General features: G+C 34.3%; 2 protein-coding genes across 3 annotated transcripts in view; one reads left to right on the forward strand and one right to left on the reverse strand.

Moving 5' to 3' along the window:
- LOC106065025 (high affinity cAMP-specific and IBMX-insensitive 3',5'-cyclic phosphodiesterase 8B-like) overlaps positions 1–2,915 on the forward strand; it is a 213,708-nt gene extending 210,793 nt beyond the window's left edge. For both annotated transcript variants that reach the window (XM_013223770.2, XM_056018355.1), the window contains one exon: positions 416–2,915. In XM_013223770.2, coding sequence (XP_013079224.1) covers positions 416–516 — 101 coding nt within the window. In that variant the 3' untranslated portion in view covers positions 517–2,915. The remainder of the gene's footprint in view (positions 1–415) is intronic.
- A 3,270-nt stretch (positions 2,916–6,185) lies between these two features.
- Positions 6,186–22,271, reverse strand: LOC106065032 (snurportin-1-like). Its single transcript, XM_056018357.1, has 8 exons — positions 22,174–22,271; positions 16,620–17,089; positions 15,847–15,951; positions 14,879–14,981; positions 13,862–13,959; positions 12,139–12,216; positions 8,758–8,835; positions 6,186–7,529 (listed from the first exon to the last, which is right to left on the reverse strand). Exons 2-8 carry the CDS (start codon positions 17,073–17,075, stop codon positions 7,023–7,025), a joined length of 1,425 nt encoding a protein of 474 aa, XP_055874332.1. The 5' UTR covers positions 17,076–17,089; positions 22,174–22,271; the 3' UTR covers positions 6,186–7,022.
- Positions 22,272–24,028: the final 1,757 nt, after the last annotated feature.

Below are 24,028 nucleotides of genomic sequence, written 5' to 3' on the forward strand. Positions count from 1 at the left end.
CGAGCTTCTACAATTTGAACATAGTACCTTAAGCTTTTTATCTCAGCTACTATATCACTCTAGAGATCATATTGTATCTAAGCTACTATATCACTCTAGATATATTGTATCTAGATATCATATTGTCCTGGCCTTTAGTTTTTCTTCTGCAATTAAATTTGCCCATAATTATGTGTCTTTATGGCATAAGGTTTCTTGTTAGAGGGCTAAAAGTGGCCCCAAGAGGAAGTAGAGTTTTAAATTGAGAAATGCTTGATTTTGTAAGTCTTGGTGCTCCACTGCAGATCCTGTTTTGCTTTATTCCCTGCTTCTGCATTAAACAAGCTGAAAACATTTGACCCAGCTCATAATTATTTAATTCTGGTGACTTGCTGTGCTTGTATGCTCAATGTATTTCTCTTTTGTTTGATTTCAGTCTATTGTGATATCCCTGAACTGATGCACCATTTGCAGTTAAATTATGATTATTGGAAAGAACAAGAACAAGCTTCGACTCACACTATAGCCAACAGTTAGTGACTCACACTGATTGGACACTTTGGTTGTGTAATAAAAGCCTGCCTGAAGCTGGCGACTCTAGCCTCTATATGGAGGACCCATTGCGTAAGAAGAGAGGATCTTTGCTCAATTTAGTCCACTGTATTTCATCGTTTAGGTCTTGTGATTGAAATCCTTGAGGAAACTTATCTTCATGTTAGATCTTAGTATTGGATAACTTCCAGAGCACTGGGAAGTACTTCAACAAAACTCCAGCCATTTCACACTGGCTTGAAGTGAATCAAAAACTTGTCTAATCAGATGTGCAGTAATGTGAGCCTGAGTGATTCACAATGTATTGGATCTCAAAAAGTTAACTTGTCATTGCAGTTGTTGTTAATTTCATTTTACAAACAGTGATACAAATATTAAGAACAATGTTAATGCAGAAATTCACTATGGATTGTAATTAGAGTCATTCACCATGTCGGCTACTTTACTAAAAAATAAAAACTCTAAAGGCATCAAATAAACCAGGATTGGACACTATGATTTCTACCAGTGGAATAACTTGTGTGGTTTCTTTGACTTTGTGTTTCTCTGAGACTGTGGTACATATAGTTTCAGTTTTTTGGAAGCCACCACTCAAAGCACAATATTTTAAAGCCTGTGTGATTCTCTTATTTATAATTAACCGTAGCAGTGTTTCTGTGAAAACCTTTGGACTACCTTGGGATTTTTACTATTTTATTTGGGTTGTTTTGTTTGTTTGTTTTCTTAGTGGCTAAATATTTTATATTTGTATTAATGCCTATCCAGTCATGCATCACTTGATTGTTTTTTAATTTCTGAAGTTAAATTTTAAAGTCAAACCATTCAGTTGCAAGAGCAGTAGTTGTAGCTTTATGACTATGTTTGTGAACTGACCATACGGGTATCTCAATATTGACTTGGTCAATCAGTGGTATAGAATAGGACCTACAATGCTAGTTCTGTAATAAAAGTGGAAAAGTCTGGTGATCTCATTTATTTATAAGACTTACTATAGGAAACAAATTAACAGATGTCCCTGGACAGGTAATGGTAAGCCATTTACCTTTCAGTTTCTATTCTATTGGTCAATGATCATCTTGCTGGTGGAGGACTACATGAGCGACAGTCAAATTATAAAGTTCACTCACAATTTGAAAGTGGCTATCAAATGATAAATTCTCTAGTTGACAATATTTTAACAATGGAATGACACTGGAGTGTTTCTGATTGAAGTCATTCTCAAGACATGCATGACTGGACAGTGCTGATTCTACGGTGATAAAAGGCTAGTCTTATAAACACCACAAAGAAAAATAACAAAAATCTATTTCATGATATTTCTTTGATTTATATACATTGTTTATTTAATGTTCGAATGTCAACATACAATACTTCTACAACAGTCTCAACAGTTAAAAAAAAAAAAAAGCAACTGGATCACTAGGTCCACATTAAATGTCTATAGGTTCTTTGGCTACCTTAATTTGCTTAATAAATTAAAATGTTTAATAAATTAAAATGTATCTTAAATGAAAAAGTCTTTTACAGAATGTAATAGAAAAATTGACTATTTTGTTGACTCAAAAGATATTAGCCACCAATAGTTCTAAACAAAAATGTTTCTAAAATCTGTCTCCTTTGAATCAAACTATTGGACATAGCAGTAGTCATGACACAGACCTTAAAGGTTTGAAATCTTGTAAATATTGGGTAAGAAATGGGCCATAGCTGTTGGATGGTGAGAGTTAATGTTGTTTTTAACCCATCGTGGAATGCATTGGACATTCATAGTGGAAGTTTGGTTCTGTCTTCAAATGAGGTATAATTTAGCCTCATGGCTGAGAGGGTGGAAGCCAGAGTGAATGGGTTAAATGTCATTTTCTAATCCTGTGTCTCATCGTCATGTCATTATTTATTTTGTACATTTTTTGGAATTGTTGGGTGTCAAATCTTCCTGTTCTGGAATCTCCCTTCCCCCCCCCACCCCGCCACTCCCAGTTGGTGGGTTTATATGTAGGCCTACACTCGAACTGCAACTGCTGTCGCAAAGTGGCGCAACTGCTGTCACAGTGACACCATGGGATGTCACATATATTTGTACCTGCTGTCACTTTGTTCTAAACCTGTAACTTCTGGTATCAGCTGTGCTGACCGCCCCCCATGTGTACATGACTGCATAATCCTCTCTTTTGTTTTGCTGTGTGTTTTTTATTGTTTCAAAAATGGCAAGACTCTTTTCTTATACTGTGATCATGTCCTAAATTACAAAGTTGGACTGTGAAATTTGTAGACCTTTTTTTTTTTTTTTTTGTTGTTGTAACTTTCAGGTGGTCAAATATACATGACAACTATAGACCTACCACTTTTATAATGCAGGAATAATAGAAATAAATAATTTAGTCTGACTGAATTTGTTCTATTATTTTGTATCCACTTTCAGTATCTGTACCTTACCCTTTTTTTTTACTTCTAAATCAACACATAGGGTAAAATATTTTTCAATTTTACACGATATAATAGACTAGAATAGTTAAGACTTGTTTTTTTAAGAGGTAAAGTGAATGATTTGACAACAAAGTAATACAAATGTGTTACCTAACAACATTTGTGTAATTTTACTTAAAGTCTCTGTCTTCCATAAACTAGTTTGATTGTCCTGGTTCCTTAGTTTAAACATATATACAACAGACAATTTGAGCAGACACAAACTGTTTACGCCGCTTGGATCCCTCTGTCCACACCATTTGTACATTTCTCTTGCATCAGAGACAATAAGTTATCATTTGGTGTTTGTATTAAGCTACTAGTGACCTGGAAATAAACTCACTTTTCTGACTTGGATTATTCTTAAACCAATGCAAAAGAAAAAAAAAATGTATATATTTTTAGATAAAATGTTTAAGTTGAAGAGGTTAAACATTGGCTGCTGCCCCAAGGGTTTGAATCAGTGGTGACGCAAATGTTGACCCTAATTTGAGGTCCTGTCAGAATCCACCCAGCTTTCATTAAAAAATCTCCTATAATTATTAGTCTCATTTGACAATACAAAAAAGCATCTTTATTCCTTAAAAAAGGTCACTACTAGAGACAATGGCTCCTCTTCAATAATAGAATATAATAAGAATTAATGGTATAAACAAAAGAAGGGGTCACTGTATGTAAAAGAATTTGTCATCATTGTCAAGTTTTGCATTAGCAACATATGCTGTCGCAGGGCTGAGCTTCTCCTGCAGATCAGATGTTAGGGGGAAAAACATAGAAATCAAGTATCCATTGTGAGTGAGTACTTCAGAGGCTCAACTCCTACCTTCCAAAAGCCCTGTGGTAGGGAAATGAATCATCAAACTCAATGAAATGGTTTGAAAGACTCAAAATCTTCTTTCCTAAAACTCTGCCATAGGGCCTTGAATCAGCAGTCAAACCTTTACCAACACTTAGCCACCTCGCTATGGTCGCTGGGTTGTATTCATCACTAATCCCTACATGCATCTCGTCATTTATTATTAGAAGTCTTGAAAGGAGAGTCTGTACATTTGGATGTGGCTAGAATACATTTATTTAATGAACTGTATTTGTTTTACAAATCAATTTTGACCATTTTTTTAAAACATATTTATATGAAATGTACTGGCATATTATCATCTAATGAATAGATCAAAATTGTTTTTCCCACTCTGTTTGAATGTTGTCTGAGTGATTTTTAAATTTAATACCAAGATCTCATTCACTTTATGTTTAATGAACAATTTTATTCCCTCCCTTGGTTTTTCCTTATCTAGTTTTGTGTTTAATAGTTCAAGAACATTTGTTCAAATCATTCCTTCATTGTTATTGACATTTCAACTTGAAACTATGGACTAGACTCATGTCCAGGTGTAGTTTAAGGTGAATGTTTCTTCCACTATCATTGATTGTGTTTCAACACAAATCACAAACAGCCCATGATGCATAAACATATATACTTGTAATTCTTCCAAACCCCATCTACTTCCGACTCAGAGCTCAGGGGGGGAAAATTAATTCACTTGTTTCACCAGGATGTAATTGACAAAAATGTAATGTCATAAGTTCTCTTGGGAAGAAATTTCGCATGTTCTATTTATTTTGTAGAAAGACTGAATGACACTTGAATTGTATGTTTTATAGTCATTGACAAATGTATGGTTTTACTGCTCAGGACTGATACATTGATCTGAAGTTTTCAATTACTTGTCATAGATCACTTCCATTAGTTTCACATTTTCATTAGCGCCCTCATACTATTTATCCAACTTGTAAGTAGATCTAGGTAACATTGAAAATAAAACTTTAAATAGGGTCTTAATAAAATTAGAATAGAATAGCTAATACCTAGTGACATTACACTTCAGATCCTTTCCAATTAACTAGGAGTTAAACTAAAGGTTAAGCAATAGCATTGTAATGGTTTCAGGGACTCTGTGTGTGATCAGAGAAAGTTAAGATAGTTATTTTTAATAGTGCAAAAATATTGAATTAAATCATTCATGAAGAAACCAAACCAGATGATTAATACACTACTCCCATTTAATACATCATTTTAACGGATGGCGGTAATCAAAATTATTTTGTTGTTACTATTTCAAAATCTTTTAAATTACACTTTTACTTATTCATTAAAAGATTTAGTAACATATTTTTTCACTAGGACTGCCCATGTAGCATTGAATGGTTGAAAATATGAGTTTAAACCAAATCATAATTAAAATAATAATATTAAGGCTTGTCTTCAAGTCCGAAGATTGAGGAATGCAGTATTTCCCATGGCTACGCAGCCCCAGCTGTGACCTACATATGGAGCTCATAAACACTTGATCAATTAAGTCAGTGTAAATTAACATTAATGGTGTAATTACATGAATTATTTACATTTGGTATGTCATCATATTTCCTTGTGATATTTTTAATGCTGAGCTCCTATTGCAGTATGTGATATTACTCAGTCAAATGAATGCTGTAGATAAAGAAAATGTTTTATAAAGAGATTTCTATTTTTGATCTTCTCTCATGACCTTTGCATTATAAGAGTAATCCATTACATTTTATCTCATTCTTCAAATTACAAGCTGACTACCGGCTAGAATATTATATTAAATTAGTTTTAAAAAAACTCTTCTTTTATTTCAACAAATAATTTTTTTTTATTTCTGAAAAAAAAAAAAAATTTGGGGAGTTAATTCTCTTATTTTTTAAAAGCTAAATGTCCTAATTTGATGTTATGACTCACCGTTGAAACGTTTTTTTTTTTTTTAATATATCATTTTATTGCTAGCTTTTCAAAGCCAAAAAAACCTTGTGATAACTAGTATTTGTTGGTTGTTGTTTTTCTCCCTTTGGTTTAGTCTACTGGACAGCTTAACTACTGACACTACATACATTTTGTCCTTTCAATAAAAGAGTTGTTTCAATACTTGGAACTCCAATGGTTTTGTTTTTCTTTGACATTGCTTGCAATTAGACTGTTAGGCCATATCCTGAGCTGTATTATCAGAAACATTGAACTACTAGTGTTGTACAAATGCAAAATGGAGTTTACTTGCAGTTTCGAAAGGATGAAGTCAGTGTGAAAGTTGACTTTGAAAAAGTAGGAACTCGAGATCATTCTATTACTATCAAGCAATGCTACGTCTAGTCTAAAGAGACCCAAGAAAAAAAAATTCAACATACAAAGTGTTTTATTCAATGAGTCGATTAAAAAAACAACATAAAATACAACAAATAGACAAAAATGTTTTCTTAAAAAAAAAAAAAAAAAACATGATATCAATGCTTCATTGATACAATAACTGACAAATGTAATCATCATGATTCTGACAATAGCAAAACCAATCACTACAAACCTCTGATGATATACTTTATCAATATCTAAATAAATGAGCTCGATCAAGAAAACAAACAAACAGTATCGCTAGATATTATATTATACTCTCTTAGGCTGCAATGGTTCCCTCAGTAACAATTTGAAGGTTACAATAATGTCTCCTATGTTCATCATAGTACTTCAATAAGACATTTAATTATATAAAAATTAACAAACAAAACATTTGGCTAACGAAAACCAACATTCTTTTAGCAGCCACTAAAGCAGAGAATTTGATACTGGAGTACCCTTAAACTATCAGTGACATGAAATGTGGTCTGAATATGATGAGTACTCTTGTTACCTATAACATCATGCAGTAACAATTTCAAGGTACTGGAAGTCTTTATGTCAACAAATTCTTGCCGTTAGAAAGAGTTGAAAGGAAACTATTTATGAATAATTACAAAACAAAAAAAAAAAAAGTAATTGACATTAACATACAAAAACAAAATTCTGTATGAGTCATGAAAGTCACTAACAAAATTCAAATGTTAAATGTCTGTGGAGTTCGAATCAAAAACAAACATTCCACACATTTTTTCACTTACAAATGTACAGATTTTTTTAGTCTTTTAAAATTTTGGTCAAAGTAAAAAAAAAAAACCAGAAGAAACAAACCATGAACACAGATTCAGTTAGCTGATCCATCTCCCCCTTCAGCCTGCCCTTCATAGGTCCCACCTTCAGTTATTGCTCGGTAAGTGCCTCCCTCTGGCCCCTCTTGATAGGTGCCTTCTTCAGTTACCGCTCGATAGGTGCCTTCTTCAGTCCCCTCTTGATAGGTGCCCTCTTCAGATACCGCTCGATAGGTGCCTTCTTCAGTTCCTGCTTGAACGGTGCCTCCTTCAGCAGTCTCCGCCTGATAGGTGCTACCTTCTTCCACTTCCTGATCACGTCTGGCCTTGAGCTCTTCATCCTGGCGTTCTTTTGCTGCCTCCCGATCCAATCGCAGCTTCTCTCGCTGGTGGAGCTCGGACTTGAGCCTAACATCATCATCTGTTGTTGCAACAAACGTGACACCATCTGGGACTGAGAGACCAAGCACATTTTCCATTTGATCAAGTCTCAGCCACAGACTGTCGTAGTTGTCATGACACAAGTACTGGCAAGTTTTGTTGGTGAACAACACACCGCCGACCTGAGAGCAAACACAGAAACAATATCTTCATCACAAGCTAACAAAACAAACAAAACAGAAATAATAATAATCATCTGTGAAACCAAAATAAGGTTTAAAATTGCTATACAATTATTTGTATCAGTTTCATTTCTGAGACAAATTGAAAGCATATATTAGGAATATGGTTTCTATAGAATAATAGAAGGGAAAATAAAGCACAAATTAGATTGGCTTCAGGATAAAAAGAAATTTCACACTTTGTACCAATAGAACTGAACTGATTGCAATCTTAAGATTGAAATAAAGGACACAATCAAACCATTTAAAACATTCTGTGCTGCAACTAATGTCAGGTACCCTTTAGAGCTGGGTGGACTCAGAGGCGCCCAAAGATCCCAAAATTAAAAATCCCAGTCTTCACCAGGATTCGAACCTGAAAACCCTGGTTTCGAAAGCCAATCGCTTCGCCACTCCGATCTAAATGTATACGGTATTTTGAGTTTTCAGTTTGACAGCCTTAACTAATAGTTGTTTTAAAAATTACTTAAATCTATAAGCACATTAAGTCTAATATCTTAGAGATCTCAATCTACATTATAGAAGATATAGATCTAGTAAAATTAAATCTAGATCTAGAAAAATCTTAAATTTTAGAATCCTCTATAGATAGACAGAATATAATAGAATCTAAATTTAAAGGCAAAAGACAGAAAGGAATAGAGAAGGACAGTCAACAGATCTTGTGTGATGCCCCAATAGTCCAACAGACTAAAGTATAGGTAAAGGTGAAGATCCTTGTCTTTATTAAATTGTAACATTCTCATAGAAACCAGTGTGTAGAAACATTGTCGGGACAAGTTTTGGCATGGAATAAATGAGGCTGGATAGATCAGCTGTGAAGAGAGAACTGCTGTGTGGGAGACATTGTTCGAATCACAGCTAATGTCCAGACATTCATCTCATTTCTATGAGACGATCCATAGTCGCTTTGTGACTGAAGGAGGCCATATTAGCTGAACCAAGCTAAGCTCCACAGGGAGGAAAGTTAAACAAAATAAATTAATTTTGATTTTCAATATTTTCATTTGGCATTATTAAAAAATAATATTAAAAAATAACATCGACTTTTTTTTTTGGTCAGAATTTGGACTAGGCGGAACATGCAAACTTTCTTTGATAATTTTGCCAGATGGTTCCGCAAAATGCTGAATGGTAGGTATATCTGCTAATAACCTAGACAACTGACCTGCTTGCCAAAGTTCTTCAATGCTGACTCCAAACTGTTGGCTGTGTATGGAATCTTTTGTAACAGTTCAATGGCATGCTAAAATAAAAACACAAACAAGTGAAGAATCAGCTCCTAAGAATCTTACAGTCTTGCTAAAACACAATTAAATCCAACTGAAAGGACCCCAATGGTACATATGACTAGCCTTCTAGACAACCTACTTTAAGTTGTATCTAGAAACTTGGATATCAAGTAGAGGAAACAACACTTCCTCTGTATGCACTCAAATGGTTATTTAATAAAAAAAACAAAAAAAAAAAACAGGCAGCATGTGTTTGTTTGTCACATTGGTAAACCAAAGCAAAATGAGTGCAGTGTTTCTAATTTTCAATTTTTTTAAATTTTTCTATTTCTTCATTCTCATATTACATGTCTGAGGGTTCAGATTAGTAATCCTATATCTGAGATGAACCGTGCAGTGGTTTCCAGATAAGGCAGTTCTACATATAGTTTTTGTTCTATAGGAAGGTTTTGGGGCCAGAGTCTTGTTCAGGCCTCTTGATATAGTATGTAGCTTTGAAGGACATGGTCAGGATTCTCTAGTGATCTTATCTTATATAATACAGACGTTACTTCAAAAAAGAAGATGATTACGTCCTACGCGTCATGCAAATTAACCAATGACTTAAATTCTGCCAAGTCACTGGTTTTCCTGGCTAGCTCAGGCAACCCATTCCATGCTCTAATAGCACTAGGGAAGAAGGAGTATTTGTACAAATTTGTCCTAGCATATGGGACGAGGAATGTGCCTTTATCTTTGTGTCTTTCAGAGTATTTTATTAAATTTTGTTTTTGTATTTGAAGATTATGGTTCAGTGTTTTATGTATTATTGCTACTTTACTTTTGAGCCTTCTGTCCTGAAGGCTTTCTAAATTTAGTGATTTAACTAAGGGTGTTACTCTAGTCAAATGTGAATATTCATTTGTCATGAATCTCACATCTCTATTTTGTGTATGTTCCAGTTTCTTAATGTTTTTTTGAGTTGAGGGGTCCACAAGGGCAGGTTTCGCTCGTCCCGACTTTAAAGGGAAACTCCGATAGTTTTTCAAATTTTAGTTATTGACATATTTAAATTCTGCGTAAAAAGTTGTAATAGTAAACATTATATCATTTTTTATTTAAATGCTCGGAAAATTTTATATTTAATAAATTAGACAGAAAATTCTCCACGCCCCCAAAAAAACGGGGTTCTGCGAGATGTTTTTAGTTTTTAAAAACGTGACGTCACGAAGGTGCTGGCTAAATATAGATCTAGACCTATATAACCGATAAACTCTCTAGTCTAGATCTAGACCTATCGGATCGCATTTATTGTTACGCTTCACAGCTAGATCTAGTCTCCACGTTGATTTATAATCGGTCATTGTTTATAAACCTCTATTTCTACTTGAAGAAAATTAAATATTGTTCTTCAGCTTGTTGCAGTAGTTCCAATCACAAAGATAAAATCAGCAAGTATGCTGATACAGAAATTAGTGTCTCTTTTCATTTGTTTCCAAGAGATGAAGTTTTAAAGGGAAAATGGGGAAAATTTATTCGCCTGAAGAGCAAATATTTTACAAAGGCATTAGCTAATTCCTGTTTATGCTCAAACCATTTTGAGAGAAGCTGTTTCAGCAACTTCACTGCTGTGGAAATGGGATTTAAAAAAAAAATTGAAGTGAATACCAGGTGCAGTACCAACAATACATTGGATTTCCAGGCCAAAGAATTCAATTAATGATACTACTGAGACATTTTAAACAACTGAAGTTCATAAATATAAATGAAATCAGATTTGTGAGCTAGAAATTTACTATGAATACTAGATCTACTATTAAATTTCTTATTTAATAAGTAGATCTATCGTCTACGAAACTCAATTCCAACTTTTTAACTTTTGACCTTGGGGGTGTGTCTCGCCGGCTGAGCCAGCGTCAAGCTCTCTCATCACTTTTTCCATGTCAACCAATGTTAGGTCGAAACAGCACAAAAAAATCATAATTTTCTTACGGTCAAACATACAGTCATAATTTATACACCATTAGAAATTTCTTTTAAAGTATTTTAATGATGTAATAACGAAAAATTTTTTTTATCAAAGATAATTTCTTTTTCGCCTCCCTATCAATGAGTATCAATAGGATTTGAGTGCACCGTCGTGACGTCACACAGAAATTCAGTGAAAATCTGACTGTTTTGGATGCGCAGAAAAATTATGTCACAAAAACATCAATTACTAAGTTATTCTTGCAAATAAAAAAAAAAGAATAATATATTCATTATCTATAAATCAAAACACATATTATATCAAAAATTGTCAAAACCATCGGAGTTACCCTTTAAGCTTCCGTAACATATGTTGTCTCATTCTTTTGTGTCCGGTTCTGAGCCAAAAAATTATGCCATAGTTATGTCGAGATAGCTTATAATAGGCATCCTTTTTTTCTTGTAATTGGAATGTGATCTGTTCCGATTCTCATTTATTCTACACTCTATTATTTTCATTATTTCTTCTGGGTAGAGAGGGATTTTCATTTGTGTTCATTCTTCTATATTTGGCCAGTATGTCTGCTTTTTCACTGCCTTCTAATTCAATGAGTGCTGGAATCCATTGATCTAGATCTATATGACTAAATACATGGCGTGTAGGATGTAATCATCTTCTTTTTTGAAGTAACGTCTGTATTATATAAGATATCTAGATCTGGACTCAAAAGAAAGTTACGGATCCAGAAGAGCCGCTAAAATCGAAGGCCTACACCAAACTTTTTTTTTACATTCGACTTTTTTTTAAAGCACCAACATAATTAATTTCTGCTAATGAACTTACAACAGGACGGCTTAGCATGACCTCCGTGACCACTCGTAAGCTAGTCAAGAGAGGGGGGGGAAAAATATACCAAAAGCGTAACGTGACGGGTTAAATTCGTATTTTCGTACTGACGGTTAATTTTGGGAGATTTTACGTAACAAATACGCATTTTGCGTAATGGTAGGAAGGTCTGTAACCTGTCTAAAAATATGACAAGATAAATCTATTAGCTGTATGTACTGTAACTCACAAAGCAAACACCTTCAGATTATGTAGTACAGTGTAACCTAACAACCATGATATTTCCCTTAAAGATTTCTGTCCATTATAATATTTTTTCTGTCCACTTATATTTTTTCAATGGTTGTTAACAAAAAAAAATTATATTTTTTGGAAAAGTTACATTTCATTTGTAAGCCCATTTATATACAATGAATCGAGGTGGTGAAAGAATTAAGAAAAAAAAAAGAATGTTTCTTCTATGTTTCACTTTGGTTTACAAATGCCAGTAACAGTCTCAGCAGACACATTAGAGAAATGTTACCTGGTTTCTTTCTGACACCACTGTTGGATTTTTCAGCTCTGAATATTTGTCTTGTAAGAAGAAGTATCTGAATTCTGCCTGGAAAAGTAAAAAAATACATTTGTTACATCTTTTAGTTGCTTTCCATTAAAAACAAGTGTCAAATTTTTGTTGACTTAATGAGTGTGTCCTAGCAAGACTGTAAGGTTTTAAGGAACCGATGTGACTGAGTGTTCGAATGGTAAACACACTTGAAGACATTGATGAGGTAGAATCCTAGTACATCAATGTGTTTTATTATCTTCAACCAGCCCAATTTATTATCTTCTACCAGCCCTTGGGTGTTTTACTATCTTCTACCAGCCCCGGGGTGTTTTTTTATCTTCTACCAGCCCCGGGGTGTTTTTTTATCTTCTACCAGCCCCGGGGTGTTTTATTATCTTCTACCAGCCCAATCTTTTAACGTTCATATTTTATTTCATCTAACAGCCCCCCCCCCCCCCCCAATAGCCAGCAGTTCTTTCACATTCATTTCTTTTGCCAAATGAAAGAAATGTTGTATGCAGGTAGCAGCGTTGTATTCTGTGGTTTGTGACTTGCTTCAAAGACAATGATGAGCTACTTCAGGCAGTACTGTGTTGACACAAGAAATTTCATGTTGCAAAATGCAATGTTATATTAACATGTTAGTGTTGAGTTACAGTAAGCAAGTGTTAAAGTTGCTGAAGAGAAAAAGAAAAAAAGGTCCAAAGGTTACAGGACTAGGGTGATGATGGATTATGGAAAACATCAGAATACTAAAGAATAGTTGTAAGAATGTAGCTGTACAGGTCAAGAAATTTGTATTTATGCTGTTCAGTAAGAGGATACAGGTCAAGAAATTTGTATTTATGCTGTTCAGTAAGAGGATACAAGTCAAGAAATTTGTATTTATGCTGTTCAGTAAGAGGATACAGGTCAAGAAATTTGTATTTATGCTGTTCAGTAAGAGGATACAGGTCAAGAAATTTGTATTTATGCTGTTCAGTAAGAGGATACAGGTCAAGAAATTTGTATTTATGCTATTCAGTAAGAGGATATTCTCCTAGACTTATAATGGCATAAAATAAACAATAGATGAAAAAGAAAAATGTATTGATCTAAAAAGCGCTAAAACGTTTCAACATGGAAAGATTTAAAAGTTTTTCTTTTGCTTTAATGGATTTCACAAAATGTTTTAATTTCTCCCTATTTTTCCCTAAAAGGTGGAAGGTCGCCCGATGCCATACATTGAAGAAACGGCAGAGGGAGTTTCACAACGGTCATACCTCTTAATTCCCTTTTTTTTCAAGATGTTTTATGGTTACATCTGCAAATATTGCATGTCAGCATACAAGCATGACAAAAAACTTAAACACTAAAGACTACTGCAGGTAAACTAATGGATGTTGTAATCACAGAAAAACAATTAAGAACATATCATGACTTAACACAGCAAGATGCATATAAAAAGAGAGGTGTTACATGTGTCCAAACATGCATCTGCAGCATACGTTGTCAATGTGTCTGCACCTCACCAGATTACTGGGAGTGTCTGATTAAAAATTGTATCTATCAAGGGACAACTGTATTGTGTAACATAATACAAGTATTTAGTAGTACAAAAGTTTTTGCTTTGTCAAGAGTTACTCTCTCAGTTAGGTGAAGGGACATGAAAGAGATTGGACACATCATTGATGAGAGAATGTCCAGAAAAGCCTTTTACCTCGGTTTCATAATATGGGTAATGCTTCCAGTGTAGCATGTCCAGAACAAAAAATGTCTTTAGTTCAGGATTGTAGATAGTATCAAGGATGGTCAGATCTGAAAATAATTGCAATGTTTAGGAGATAACGATGAATTAGATTGTCACAGAAAACATTTATGATTTTGTATCTAAGAAATATTAATAAAATATGCGCTTTTATTTTTTGTCCGTTACTTGTACCTTATATCTGCTTCACTATGAGTATATTTGTGTTTAACCAGAAACAGTTTTTCCTCCCAAAACCCCCCTCCAGCACCACACAAAGGAAACACCCTAATTATTATCATTTTTTTGCTGTGCACTTCAATGGAAGAATCAGCATTGTCTTGGTCATCATTCCATTTTCCTAGATCTAGATCTTTGCCTTGATAACATTCCTTTTTACACTTAGATAACCTAATTCACATACAGACATCTATACATACAGATATTTCACATTTTGAAATTTAAGTATTGATATTGTTTCTTTTGTCTGTTTTTACCACACAAGTTTAAAAAAAGGAAATAGACATTGATTTTCCACTCTTAAGAGTTTTCAAAAAGAAACAAAAACATTTAAGCATCATTTTGTGCTATTAAATTATGTATCTAACCTTTCAAAGGTATTGGGGCGAATTAATGAAAAAAAACAATAACTCCTATTTGGGAAATGTGCCTTTATTTTTGTGTCTTTCTGAGTATTTTATTAGATTTTGTTTTTGTATTTGAAGATTATGGTTCAGTGTTTTATTTATAATTGCGACTTTACTTTTGAGTCTTATATCCTGAAGGGTTTCTAAATTTAGTGATTTTACTAAAGGTGTTACTCTAGTCAAATAAGATAAGAGAGATAATTTTTTTTTGTCCAATCAAATGAAATAACTATGAAAAGAGCTTATTTGTTCAAAGAACATGGTAAGAAATAAGTGTTTAAAATTTTATGATAATGATTCAGGAAAGGAATTGGGTTAAATATAGAGAGAAACTGTCACTAACCATCATATTTGTAATTAGCAATAAACTCAGGTCCTCCATTTGGTAAACAGGAAACAAATTTCAGGTCTGGCTTGCCTTCGTTATCATAAGATTGAGAAACGTCCTATTGGAAATATTAAACCCAAGGGATGAAGCTATATTAAGTGAATCATCAAGTGAATGAAAAAGACTTGGAACTGGGATTAATAGTTGCTTAGATTATTTCATATATATAAAGATTAAACATAAATAAAAGAATTATATACTGATACATTACAGAGTTTTAAAAAACATTTTCAGTAATTATTAAAATATTTTAATTTTCTAATAAAGCAACTACTAATTAAACTTGGAGTAAATTTAATTAACTTTCTTATTCAAGTTCCCTGAAACAAGATTAGAGCAAAGAAAAATTTTGACTAGATTTAAATCTGTTCTAACAATCAATCAATTTTATCTTATATATAATACAGACGTTAATTCAAAAAAGAAGATGATTACGTCCTATGCGTCATGCATTCAGTCATGCATATTAACCAGTGAACTAAATTATGCCAAGTCACTGGTTTTCCTGGCTAGCTCAGGCAACTCATTCCATGCTCTAATAGCACTATGGAAGAAGGAGTATATTTACAAATATGTCCTAGCATATAGGACGAGGAATGTGCCTTTATCTTTGTGTCTTTCTGAGTATTTTATTAAATTTTGTTTTGTTTTGTCAATACAATAACAGCGTAATCATTTCTGTCACAAATTTAAATGACCCTTTAAATTAAAGAGCAAATGAATGCTTTAGTTTTAGACGAGTATGAGTTAGCATGTTGATATAAACAATTCAAAAGTAAATTTTGATGTTCAATATTTAAAAAAAAATGGAATAAAGAAACATGGCATAAAATTCTCATCTGTCATAAAAAGAACTTTTATATACATGGAAGTAAAAAAAAAAACAGGTCAACAGAGGAGTTGTAATGATTAAAGCTACTCACATTTGCTGCCACCAAAAGCCTTCTGTTGCCAGTGGGACAAACAACAAATAGCCAATCCTGGTTCAAGCCTTCCACAGCATTGTCCATAAAGACTGATTGCATCATCTATAAACAAATTAAGCTAGTGTAAACAGCAACAGGGTGGAGTTGAATCACAATATGGCAATAGAATTACTCTTACTTTTGCTTTGAAATGTAAAATAATTAGAATAAAACAAAAAATGTCACTCCTGACTCCCCCCCCCCATTCAACTTGTTCAAAAAGCTCCTAACTGTTTTCAGACTGATATTACAAGTAGGTCATGAAAGATGCAGGGCCAGAGAGAAGCACACACAATGAAATCAATTACTCTAGGGCCTGCGTCCACTTGGGGCCTCCATAGGGTAGCAATTTATGAACTGTATTTTAATTAATTGTAAAAATTTAAAAGGGCCCTGTTTTCAATCTAAAATAGTGTAAAATTAAATGATATGTAATGAAAAAACAAACAACATGACTCAAGAAAAAAACACATTAAAACCACTATCTAACACTGCCCACACTGCTGTACATTTCATTGCTGATATTAATTTGTGATCAAACTAGGTTAACTAGCTAACTTATCTAAATAAAACGTTGAAACTTAAGCTGCTATAATTCTAAATTCCACAGCTCAAGCCGTCAAAATGATCTCAAAATTAATTTTAGAATCATTTACAGATAGCTCATATGACCTCTTGTCATGTCAAAAAAATAAATAAATAAATAAACATTTTATTAGCTTTATCCTTACCGGGTGTTTTTCAAGCCAATTGTCTTCAATAACTTCAATTTCCCTTCTCTTTTTATCATTACCACGATCGCTGCCATCAAACTTTCGCTTAAATCCTCCACCACCCCCTCTCCCACCTCTAAAGTTTCCCCCTCTGCCCCTGCCTCTTTGCTGGTAACCACCATCTCTTCCTCCATCCCTACCACCACTGCGGCCGTCCCGACTATCTCGACTGTCTCTGTATCCACTCCGACTGTCCCGGCTGTCCCTGTATCCACCATGGCGATCGTAATCACTACTGCCGTATCTGTTGGAGCTGTATGAGCCACCTCCTCCACCACCGTGACCATAGTGTCCTTCTGATCTGTATGAGCCTCCTCCACCTCCGTAGCCTTGATCTCTGTTGTAAGAGTCACCTCTGTAGCCACCACCTCCTCCCCCTGAGCCACCATACCCATACCCATCATAATATGACATGATACTTTAGCTTCCTGAAAATAAAAAAAAATATATATATATATAAACGTATGAGTAAAAGACTATATTATATATATTTTTAACAAGCAAATCAACAATTGCTTCTAAAATCTAAATTAAATTTATTACAAGCCAAAAGAAATTGAGTGTACATAAAATTGTCAACAAATTGACTGCATGGTTGTATGGTAAGCACTTCAGGTACGGACGCCATCATGATGGTTACGGGTATTTTTTCTGCCTATAGCCATCCTGCAGGAGGTTTGGCCTAGGACGTACAAATCTTTATTTATGAATGAAATATTGAAAATGTATATATAACAAAAGTTTGAACCTGTTGTCAACTTCTAGTAGTTCTAATTTGCCCACAACAATCACGTTTGGGCATAAAATCCTTGGTTACTTATTCACCAAAGGCAATTATAATATATAAAGTAGATACATGTTCTCATTTTTGATAGTCAACTAGGCTAATTTGGTATTTAATAAATTATAAAATTCATCATTTATGGCACCACACTGTAAGAACTGATGAAAAATAGCTGACAACAATAAAACAGAATGAAGTGGACAATTTTTTTTCTTGTAATTAATTTTGTTTCTCTACATTAGTGTTTCCCAAACTTTTAACAGAACACTTCACACATTCTGAGTTTTTAACACAACACATTATATTGCTTAATTTGTTTAGGGAGAATAATTCATGTGGTGGTCTATTACTTTATTATTCCAGTAGTTCTGGAACACCTATTAGATTCAAATTTTTTTTGAAGATATTTTCATGTAGCCATCAGTCCAAGTTTGAATATTAGTAAAAAGGCATTAGTACCAATGATTTTTTAATACTAAAATATTTTAAATAAGAGGTGATGTTTTATCTTCTAATATTGACCTTATTGTACTAGCATTTTTGTGAGAGGCATCTGCAACAATATTAAATAAAAACTTTTTTTCCTCTCCGCTTAATGTCATTCTTCTTCTTCTATTGTTCCTTATCTTTATCTGATCTCTACTAGACTAGATTCTATTCTTAGTTCTAGAATGACTAGAAGCGAACCAGGGACCAGTGATCTGACAGTGCCAGTGATTATCAATGATCAAGCCATTCAAGCATCACTTTTTTATCTGACAAAATTTATAATTTATCAACATTCAATGATGAATGAATCAAGATTTGTAGCATTGATCATTGACTATTCTATTAAAAATTATTATTTCTAAATTCTATTTCTATTCATTATTCATTAACAGATTGAAATAGATCTATAATATTCGTCATATCTATATATATATATAATTCTCTTCATGGCTCAACAGTTTGGACAAGAGATAAAGGAAAGATCACATCACTCTTTAATTTCTGGAAGTCGGTCTAGACCAGTCTTTGGGGGGGGGGGGGGGGGGGGGTATTCACCCGTCAATAAATAGCAGGGCCAGAATAAACCATTGTGACCAAGAAGTCATGGAAAGATCGCTCTTTTATTTATTTCTACCCCACATAACTTTAGCAGCGAAAAAAAGAGGGGGGAGAGAACAAGTAATCTATTCTGTATTCACCCGTCACTAAATAGCAGGGCCGACTCAACCCTTGTGGGGCAGATGCGAAACGGGTCAAGTGGGGCCAAGTTCGAGTAGGGATACAGATAATAAGTAAAAATTAAGAGTTTGTATTAGATAATAAATTCATCTTTGCATTTTAATCATTCTTTACTATGACAGAATTACTTTACAAGCCTTGCATGTAGCGAAGTCATGTATACTACATACATCATACAGTATCTATCTACAGTATTATGAGTATATCATACAAATTCTATTTCCTACATAGATCATGCTCAATAGCAAGAATTACCAAATGTTTCAATCTATATACGAGAATTTTCAGGACTTTTTCGTATATTTTGCAATGTTAAAAGATTTCCAGGAGCTGCTGGTAAATCAGGAGGCCACGAGAAATCTGTTATAATATAATATAAATAAGTTATAAAATGGTTTAATGTAATAATTTACATCTAGAATTAGCACGGGTCCTATGAAAATGAAAGTGCTGGACCCGCTGTGGTCGCATAGGTTGCAGTGGCCTAACTCTAAACTTTACTTTAAGTCTAAGCCAGTAATAAGCAGTATAACTAGTTACTAGTATAAGGCTAAGGCCGGCCCTTCAAAATAGCGGCGTGTATGCTACCGCCTACACCGTGGGTCGACTAGGTAGGTCACTAGTGTAGGTCTAGTTCATTACTACAGTAACTTACGTTTATCGAACAAGTTAAGCTCATTCGCCGACATTTTTTATGTTTGAATTTGTGTATCTCCGTAAAAATTAGACCTAGAAAAAAACTGATTATATCTATGAACTCCTCATCCATTTTTCTTAAAAAGTAGACATGTTTTATTCTATTAATACTCATAGTTAAACTTATATTTGATGTTAAAGTGAGTCAGGTCGATGATTTCAAAAGCTTAAATTATCGAACACTTTTTTACCTTTATCTTATCTTATTGAACATATTAAGAACTTATCGAACACATGAGAAGTATGGTGTTTTAAAAGTTTTATGATTATAAAATTTTGTGAAAAGTATGGTGTTTCAAAAGTGTTATAATCTATATTTTTTTTGTTTATATCATTTTCTTTTTACGCCATGTCAAGACAGACAGATTTTAGTCATTTTCACATGGTCCACATCGAAGGAATCTATAATCTATCACTGATCAGCTCTGCTTAGAAACTGACGGTGCTAAGCCCAGTAACGCACTACCGTAGTACTTATTTAGGTCTAAGCTATTTTGAGACATAAGGACATTAATAAATTAAATCCATTTGAGGGAGAGCCTAATAAGCTTTGGTAGTCAATAGATAATCCTCCCCAAGTCATTGCAGGACACAACAGTTTACTTGGTTGACCTAAAAACAAAACATACGGTACGCGGCCCTACGTAACTAGCCGCCGATCTAGCATGCTCAGTGTATGTAACAGCCCAAAAGTCAGTGCTAGATATTTTTCGATCTGGGCGGGGAAGGGGTGCTGAAAAGCTATGGTAGCTTGCGAGCTGTGTTACCTATAGATGTAGATAGATCCGCCCTCCCTAAACCACCTGGTTGACCAAAAAAAAAACACTGTATTTTAGAGCACACTTAGTATTTGTCACACACACACAAACAACATATCTATATATCTATCACGCCTAGTGTTTGTGACCTAATTAACGGCTTGACCTTAGGTACTCGAATGATGGCTCCTCCCCCTTTCCCCTCAACATTGTTCTTACTACAACTTGAACAATGTTTTGGGGCTGCGTTGGTGGCCTGGTTTACACCTGTGTGTTGGGCTGTCACTGACCATTTTTTTTGTGTTGTGTTTTAGTCTGGCTCTGCGTTTGGATTGAGTCTTGAAATTTACGTTGTTACTTTGCACTGAAAAAGTGTGAATGTTGGAGAGTGGAATTGCGTAAGAAGAAAGCGCGGGTAAGGGGGTGTAGGCAGAATAAGAGAGTGGTTAAATGTGTTATTGTTATTATTTTGAGTATTTGTGATGTTTCAAAGGAGTGTCTTTGTAGCGCATTATGAGCTTTATCATACTTTATGGTATATGGTACTTTATATATAATTTTTTTAGACCCTGCGCCACACGTCTAGATCGAGAAGCACAACTGACTATGTATTTGAGGCTGACGTCACATTTTAATGGTCGATCAATTATTGATGATCTCTTGATACAGTGTCTGGACTGTTTCTCTCCCCCCCCTTTTTTTTTACCTACCAAAGACATTTTTATTTCAAAATACCATATCTACATTCTATACCTCCCATTTAGCCCTTTCGTTTTATTAATATCTCTTCACATCAAGCACATGCGCTAGGTATTGGTTTATAAAACATAATTCAGAAGTTAATAGAATGGGACATCTGAAAAAAAAAACACAACTGGATATATTCTAAATTCGTTGTTCCTGTGTTATATTCTATATTCCTTGCATATATATTGGCACAACAATGATAATAGCATCAAACTATATGTGTCATAAAATCAGCTTTTAAAATGGGTACAATTAGTGCATATCGATGTAAATCTATTTACTTAGAAAAATATAGCACATTTACGGTAAACCACAAATAGCCGATACAAATTGTAACACATGGGTAATTTATATATGTACTTTGCATTACATTATTTTTAAAAATAATAAAAAAATATATAATTTAAATATTTTGTGTTCTTTGGGTTATATCCCTTTGATGTTTATTTTTAACATTAAAATGGCGTTCGATATCTTATGAAGCTGAGATTGCTTATATAAAAACTGCTATTATCGAACACCCCCTTTTTAAACCTCAATTTTCATGTTTAGCCTAGGTAGTAAAGAACACTTTAAAGAAAATTGTTGCAAATATTTCTCAGCCTAATTAGAAGCGTATTATATAGGTTTTGTTGAGCTGAACATCATTGGCATTAAAAAATACCCTTAAGCCGAGACTCACTTCACTCTTCCCAAGAGGTCAAAAAAAGTGAAATTTTTTATACCAATATTACCAATGCACTTTGAATATAAGTAAAAAAATTATCCTTGGGTGAAAATGAAACTAAATATAACTAAACTATAAAGAAATGGACGATGCACAATAGGAATGGACTAGTTTCGTCATAATCATCGAAATAAAGGAGAATGGAGTGTTCGATAAGTACCTTAAAACGAAGGTGTTCGATAGATCATCATCATAATAGATGTAAGTATTTTTTTGTAAGTTACTCTAGTTGTCATTATCATAATCATGATCATCATTATCTTATGATCATAATCATGATAATCATAATGATAACCATAGATCTAGAATGATAATATTTATTGATAAAAATCATAAGATTCAGATCTCATCTGATCATCATCATGAATGACAATATCATCAATCATCATGATCCATGACAATAATAATAATGACATGAAATGAATGATCATCATGCTTGCATGGTCCAGCGTGTCGGCAGTCGAAGCGCATACCCACATCCATTTAAGTTAAGTGTTTAAGGTGCTAGATTAATTCATTTAAACCTAATTATCAATTCGTATAGAATTAGTGTAGATAAAGTTCAAATTCTACCTAATAATAGAAGTAGAGTTGTATTTCAAGACAACAATGTCCACCATAAAATTTTGGTAGAAAGTGCGGCTTCCTGTTGAATTTTTATTCCAATCACCTCCCTTTGATTTAATTTAAACATCACTGACATACATAAAAATATTTAGGCTAAGTCTGTGTTTCTAAAAAAAAAAAAACAATCCCCCTCCCTCCTTTTTGAAGCCTATTAGGCACTTACATATATAGGCCTAATACCAATTACCATGTAAGCACTTAACATGACATTTTTAGTGTCGAAATACCTTTCAGTTTCGGTAAAGACAGCATCTAAAACAAGTACGGTCCAATCAGCACCCAGAAAGTTTGACAATGACGATAACCTATAAAACTCTTTTCACCAATAGACTAATGTGAATATAGGCCTACCTCGGGTGGCTGTGTAAAAACCCCAGCTTCAGTATATTAAAAAAAAAACAAACGCGGATGTATTTTTTTTCATTAGAAAGTCGGAACTGTGAATGTCAATGGACCACTGTAGCTCCTATAGTACACTTTGTTCTTATACCAAATAGCAACTAAATTTAAGACAGTATTTTCTTTTCCTTCGGCACGATAGCTATTATACTGGGGGCCAATTAGCACAAAAGCTGCTGCGACTGGAAACATCTTGGTAATAGAATCCAACAGCACGGGGTTTCTGTAAATCACGTGACAATGTTTGTAAAATGTTTTAAATGCTTCTGGTGTACCTTTAAGAGTTGAAGATAATTTACTTCCTATAGTCCAAATCTCCAGAAGGACTAAGGGGGGGGGGGGGGGAGTGGCAGCGAGCAGGGAATGAACCTGGGATCATCGAGACTACTGAACAACAGTCTAGCGTGCATGCCGCAGGCCAGGCAGCCATCCATAGGCTACTTATAAGTAGCTAGGCTATGTGTCAGCGTTAGAATGTCCAACGGTAGCGCAACGGATAACTTAAAATGCTAGAATACATTAGAAAAGAAAAACTACATTGACGCGCATTCTTAGCAAAAATGATAGCGATTGTTCAGTACCTCCAATATGCGCCAAAACGTCAAACAATTGTCAGTTTTAGGCTTAGTTGAAATGCTTGACAAATTCGACCCAAACAAGCAAGAACATCTTCGACGAAGTAAAAACTCCGAGGCTCACGACCAGAACCTCGGATATAGGATTTAAAATGAGCACATGGACCTGATGGCATATATCTTCCCGTTATTCTTGATTGCACGCTTAAATTGATGTTACCACAAAGAACAGATAATATATCTTTTTTATCCAGAAGTTAAGATGAACACTTTGAGTTTATGTAGCTAAAAGGATCAATAGTACAGTAGGCCTAGTACTTACGTAAGGTACGTACGACGTTGTATGTTTGGTAACAAAAAATTAGGCCTTCAACGTTAGAGGCGGACGATCCCGTCAGCGGAAAGTGGTACGATATAAATATTGGCCTATATATCTATAGTCTACCCTTACGGCTTAGGGTCCGCATATGACATTCGCCCAGCACCCCGCTAACTGATGAGGCCGCTTCTGCATACTTCATTATAGGCCTAAATCCTTTCTATATTTTTTGATTATGTGTAGGCATATCTTATTCAAGAAAATCTGACTGGACAATGTAAACGAAACGTGGTCGATAGGCTAAGTACGCTTGAACTTGGGTTGGCTTGGCTACCTATGAAGGGGGTTCGACACCCGACTCGGGCAGAGTTGTGTTTACTGAGCGCCTAAAGGCAGCACGGAAAACCTTTTCCCAGATAAACCCTTCCCCCCCCCCCCAACTGGTCCACAAATGAGATTGGACCAAAGCGCTCTAAGCATGAAAGTAGCGTTATATAAAAGCTATAGT

The sequence above is a fragment of the Biomphalaria glabrata genome, chromosome 1, assembly GCF_947242115.1.
Source record: "Biomphalaria glabrata chromosome 1, xgBioGlab47.1, whole genome shotgun sequence".
Classification (NCBI taxonomy): domain Eukaryota; kingdom Metazoa; phylum Mollusca; class Gastropoda; family Planorbidae; genus Biomphalaria; species Biomphalaria glabrata.